This window comes from Galeopterus variegatus, unplaced genomic scaffold (assembly GCF_000696425.1).
Source record: "Galeopterus variegatus unplaced genomic scaffold, G_variegatus-3.0.2 Scaffold1178, whole genome shotgun sequence".
NCBI classification, from domain to species: domain Eukaryota; kingdom Metazoa; phylum Chordata; class Mammalia; order Dermoptera; family Cynocephalidae; genus Galeopterus; species Galeopterus variegatus.
In genome coordinates this window covers 344,354-350,496 of record NW_007727289.1, presented here as the reverse complement: position 1 = coordinate 350,496, position 6,143 = coordinate 344,354, and the positions used below count along the sequence as shown (strand labels likewise).

The following is a 6,143-nucleotide window of genomic DNA, read 5'->3' as shown; positions in this document are numbered from 1 at the left end:
ATCTGAAGGGCACAGCTGTGGCTTTTGCCAGTTCCTGCTCCGTGCACTCAGCAGCTCCAGCCTGGAAGCAGCCAGGATTCGAAATGGTTGGAGCGTTTTTTTTTTTTTTTTTTTTCTCTCATCGTGGCTTCTCCCACGTTCATGCACTCTGTAGGTCTCCTTTTCCCCTGAGCTCCAGTGGCCCCAGCTTGGCTGTCATTGCTTTTTTTCTGTTTTGTTTTAAAGATGACCAGCAAGGGGATCGCAACCCTTGGCTTGGTGTCGCCCTCACCGGGCTCAGCTAGTGAGCGCACCAGCCATCCCTATTAGGATCTGAACGCCACTGCGCTCCCAGAGCCGCAGTCTCCCAAGTGAGCCACGGGGTCGGCCCATAGAGCTCATTTTTATGGGTGGTTTGTTCGAATTGGTATCCATACAAGGTCCACATGTTGGATTTGGTTGATATTTCTGTTAACTCTCATCTTTGTTCCCCATCCTCTCTCTTTTTTCCCCTTGTCATATATTTATGAAGAAATCAGTTGATTAGCTCCCCTCCCTCCTTTTTTTTAACATACAAAAACAGTTTGTTGTGCTAATAAAATCTAACTTACAACCTAATTTATATTTATTAAAATGAATATTTATTCTGTACAGCAGATTAATCAGATACAAAGGTAGGCTGCCCCCATAAATAATTGTGTTAGTCAAGGCTAATAGAAGGTATTAGAAAGTGGTTTTGAACTAGCTGTAGCTGAGAAGGATTACAGAAGGTTATTGGGGGAAGCATGAAGAGAAGAACTGCATTTATCACCAGCTCTAAGCATCTTAAAGGATGGTGTGAGGCTTCAGCTGTCTCTTTGCCTCTCTGAGATGTCTTTGTGTGGCAGGGGCTAGAGCCAGTGGTAGCTCTAGAGTGATCTTTTTTTCCCTTGTCATTTATTTGCTGAAGCAGGTCATTAGTCTGGATTATGCTGATTGCATCCCTGTTGTAATGTTTAACATGTTTTCCTCTTCCCTCTATTTCTTGTAAACTGATAGTTTACATCATTACTTTTTTTTTTTCATTGTACATGTTTATGGGGTACAGTTTGTTGTTTCAATACATGCATATATTGCACAATGATCTAATCAGAATAATTAGCATATCTATAACCTAAACGTTTATCATTTCTTCGTGGTTATAACATTCAAAATCCTCTTTTCTGGCTATCTTGATATGTATAATATTGTAAGCCATTGTCACCTCAGGGCACCAGACCTTATTCTTCCTATCTAACTGTAACTTTGTAACTTTGGTCCAGTCTACCAACCTTTCCTGGAAAGCCTTCCCTCCTCCCTTTCCCTGCCTCTGGTAGCCACGATTCTTTCTCTCTTTTTTTCCTGACTTTTATTTTTCTTAATTGATCCATGATAATTGTATAATTTATGGAGTACAATATGATATTTGGGTACATTCATACTGTGTACAATGATTATATCAGGCACCATTAATTTTTTTTTTTTTTTCTGGAGGCTAGTGGGTATGGGGCATTACTTTTTTAGTCTCACTTTACAGTTATACTAGTGCTCATTCATTAAATTTAGTAATGACAGGAAAAAAATGTATAGAGAGGTATAGATCACCTCTAGTTTTATTAACAAGATACATCCACTGTCAACAACTGATTTGATCACAGAACTCACCTTACTTTTACTTCTTAGTTGTTATTGCTGTTGTTATTTTAATACTAATATCCCACTGCTCTTAAGAATAGACTTGGGAACTCTTCCCTAGTGTTTAAGAGCGAGCTTACTGTATTTTAAGATCTTTGTAAGACAGAATTGCCACTCAATCTTTTCATAATTTGAAATAAGATTGGCTATCTTACACTTTTTAGACCTTAAAACTAAACACTTTCCTATTTTTAAACATGAAAAAATAGAAACAGCACAGTAGTAATTACAAATGACTGGAATGCTTTCTAGCCTGTATACACAAGGTGCTTAATAAGTGAGTAGTGAATGAACACACCTAGCATGTGGGGACCAGTAGAATTAGAGCACATCTCCTTAGATTTGTACTCAAAACAAAAATGCATGCATTGGAAAAAAATTTTTTTATCATTTTTTCCAAATTACCTTTAGTATTTTGAATAGAACAGTTTGATATTTTATGAGAGAATTTATGGAAGTGAAAGATTATTATATCCTTTCTTATTAATTTTAATGGTTTTGCTCTTTGTTTTTAAATAATGAACAGGATCCCTGTCAAAGTTTGCCTTACCTGGAAAATCAGAAGTGACATCTTCCTTCAACACAAGTAATACAAATATCTTCCAGAACTATGCAATGGAGGTACAATTTTATTCAAAAGAGCATCTTCATGTACTGCTTTATAAAATTTACATTTCTTAAATATTGATGATCTCAGGTAGAGTAATAAAAGTTAGATATATAGTATCTGAAATTTCAGAATGTTTATCACATCTGAATAAAGTTATTCAGATAATTCAGTATTTGAGATTATTAAAGTCATACTACTTTAGTAGAACAATTATGCTTACTTTGAGATTTATCAACATACAAAAACGTTTTCATTTTCATTGTATTTATTCCTTGTTATATGTATGTTCTCTGAATGTTTTTTTCATATCATAAACACTTAAAATCTGTTTTGCTATGCAAGCAAACCTTTTTAGTGAGGGTACCAGAAGTAGTTTTGGCATTATGTTATCAGTTTCTTCCATCATGTTTTTCATTCTTTGTGTCGGTTTGGTGTAGATCTCTGCCGAATGTGCTCCTATATCCCATTTTCTTACAGTGAAAAAGTTATACTTTTACACTTTAAAATTTTTGCCTAATTTTTCTGTAAAGTTCACTTCCAAATACATTTGTGAGTGTGGTTGCTATTTCACACTAATTTGCATAAATTTGGGAAACAAATTTGCATACGGCTGAAAAATAAGTTATAAGTACTAATGTTGCAGTTTACAGAGTTTTGGTGGCTTCAGGAATTTCTGTGTTTTATTAATGTAATAACAGCATTTACATTTATCTACAGCAATGCTTCTTAAACTGTCTATAGTGACAAACCAGGAATGTTTTTGTTTGTTTAATTTTTAATCTGTCATACTATTTAATCTGATACTATTGTAAAATACATTGATTACATGCTTAGATGTTACAGCAGTGTAAAATCACTTTAAGGGTTTCTAAGTCCTCTTCTCAATTTCTTTGCTTATCACAAATCAGTAAGTATTTCTGGACCAGCACTGGTCTGGTGACAACACCTTGAGTAGCACTGATATATAATATGTAATTACAAATACCTGTTTTGTGTATGAGTTTACTTTTCCATTAATAAAATCATAGCACTGGTCTGGTGACAACACCTTGAGTAGCACTGATCTATAATATGTAATTACAAATACCTGTTTTGTGTATGAGTTTACTTTTCCATTAATAAAATCACAGCAAATTTTATAGTAATTATAGTGGAGGAAAAATGCTTACTTAAATGCAAGTTTCTCTTTCAGGCAAAAGTTTTGGAATAGATTTAGCTGAAATAGTTAGCAGTGTATATAGCATATAAGGCCCTGAATGTAATCCTTTTTTTTCTTTTTTTTTTTTTTTAAAGACTACCAGTAAGGGGATCTTACCCCTTGGCTTGGTGTTGTCAGCACCACGCTCAGCCAGTGAGCTAACTGGCCATCCCTATATAGGATCCAAACCCGTGGCCTTGGTGTTATCAGCACCACACTCTCCTGAGTGAGCCACGGGCCAGCCCTTGAATGTAATCCATTTTTTTGTTTATAATGTCTGAATCCTCCTGAATTTTATTTTTCCAGTAGATTTATGAATTAAAATGGTTTTTAATTCTTAGTATGCATTACCCAGCTTGCTTTATAAAGTGCTGTCTTCTGTCATAGGTTCTCATCTCAAGTTGCTCTCGGTGTAGAACTTGTGATTGTCTTGTCCATGATGAGGAAATCATGGCTGGCTGGACAGCAGATGATTCAAATCTCAATACTACATGCCCATTCTGTGGCAATCTTTTCTTACCATTTCTGAATATCGAAATAAGAGATTTAAGACGACCTGGAAGGTAATGATATATGCTTTTTCCCCCTTCTTGTTTAAAGATTATGTTTTCTAGAATATCTCTTTTCTCAGAAAGCTACTTTGATTCACATTATAGATACTTTTTGAAGTCAAGCCCTTCGTTGGAAAATATGCACTTTCCCTCCTCCTTTTCAAGTCAGACAAGGCGGTCTTGCATTTCAACATCAGCCTCTGGTCTGGACACATCTACTCTCTCTGTTCGAGGGAGTTTTGATCTAAATAGGTAATTGCGATTATGCGGAACCATATTTTAACAACATATACTACACATATTTTTGATGTATGACAGAACAATTAACTGACCATTTCAAGGTTTAAATTTCTATGAATAATAGATTCATAATCTTAAATTCTTGCTCCTAATTTAAGCAGTATTAAAATCCTCCAGTAACCTAAATGTTGAAATATAAAGTTTTGTTATGCCTTATGAATCTACAGAATTTAAGCCATATGTATTTATATAGTTTACTAATATTTTAAAGGTAAAAAATCTGTAGAACACTTGAAGTTTATATTGACCATCTTTTTATTATCTTTATCTCTTCAGGAATTAAGTCAGTACTAACTTCTACTTTGAAATATTTAATTTTCTACTTAGAAATATTTAATAATCTAAGAAAACTTTTAGAGCTGATATACATACTGTAAAATTAAACTAAGACTTACATAGTAAGCAAAATATAAATAAATCTACACTTAAAACAAATACAGAAGTCGACTCCATTTTGCAGAAGTGCCAAATAAGTGTTTTATATATACACACACACACACACACACATATGTATATATATATGGACATATGAAGCCATATTGATAGCTACGTGTGCCAAAAAAAAAAAAAAAAGCATATATAGTATAGGCAGGCTAACATGACCTGTTTGATCTTGAATACATAGGCAGTAAAACCAAAAATCTGTGTATGTATCTTCTTTCATCGTATGTCAATTGTAGCCCTTACCTTTGACTGACTCCTACTAGCTTGTGATTCCTGAAGGAATATGTGCCTAGTTTCTCTGCTTTGTATCTCCAGGGCCTTGTATGCTTCCTGCTGTGTAAAAGTTGCCCACTAAGTGTTTTGAATAAATGAATGAACCTTGAATATTTAAAGTTCACTTGGTGAAAATTTAGCATGACTACACTACTTAATAATATATCCTATTCCCCAGCTGAAGGCCGAGTAACATATTTCCTTCGATTTATTTTGCTATGTTGAGCTCTGATTCTATAGAGAGCTTGGTTCTTCTAGATGAAATCAAGTAAATCTAGACACTCATATGCTTTTTTTCTTTTTTCAATGCCCAAGCAAATCTAAACTACAGGAAAATTCCTGTGCCCAAAGTATTCAGATCCCTGCTAATAGATCAAAAACAGCTATGTCAAAATGTCCGATATTTCCAATGGCAAGGAGTATTAGTACTTATGGCCACTTGGATAAGGAAGATACTGGAGGACAGAAGCTCATTCCTACAGGCAGCCTGCCCACTACTTTACAAGGAGCTACAGTATGTATTTTGGTACTTTTTTAAATTTGAAAATTGATCATTTATATATGATTTTGTTCCCCTTGCCCTTAATAGCCTTATTAGCTTCAATTTTATCATTGCCAAGAAGAATCTGTTATCCCACGGGACAATTATATTTACTTTGCTACTCATACAGAAATCATTGACAGGAATTTTTTTTAATGGTTTAATATCATCATTCTTTCATTTGCCATTTATGGTTTTTATTTGTTCAACAGGATCCTTTAGGATTAGAATGGCACCTTCCAAGTCCAGATCCTGTCACTGTTCCATATCTTAGTCCTTTAGTGGTATGGAAGGAACTTGAAAGTTTATTGGAAAATGAAGGTGATCATGCTATAACAGTGGCAGACTTTGTGGACCATCATCCAATTGTTTTTTGGAACCTGGTGTGGTACTTTAGACGTCTTGACTTGCCCAGTAACTTACCTGGATTGATTCTTTCTTCTGAGCATTGTAACAAGTATTCAAAGGTATGAGAATAAAAATTAACTAAAAGGCAATGCTACTATCACCATTGTAATGTTTGCATATTCTTAA

The 6,143-nt window shown here is 34.5% G+C and overlaps 1 protein-coding gene across 1 annotated transcript in view; it reads left to right on the top strand.

Annotated features, from left to right (window-relative positions):
• DENND4A (DENN/MADD domain containing 4A) overlaps positions 1-6,143 on the top strand; it is a 94,383-nt gene that overhangs the window by 78,374 nt on the left and 9,866 nt on the right. The window contains exons 21-25 of the mRNA XM_008575373.1: positions 2,219-2,313; positions 3,888-4,063; positions 4,157-4,303; positions 5,384-5,582; positions 5,822-6,076. Of these exons, the coding sequence (XP_008573595.1) occupies positions 2,219-2,313; positions 3,888-4,063; positions 4,157-4,303; positions 5,384-5,582; positions 5,822-6,076 (872 nt within the window). The remainder of the gene's footprint in view (positions 1-2,218; positions 2,314-3,887; positions 4,064-4,156; positions 4,304-5,383; positions 5,583-5,821; positions 6,077-6,143) is intronic.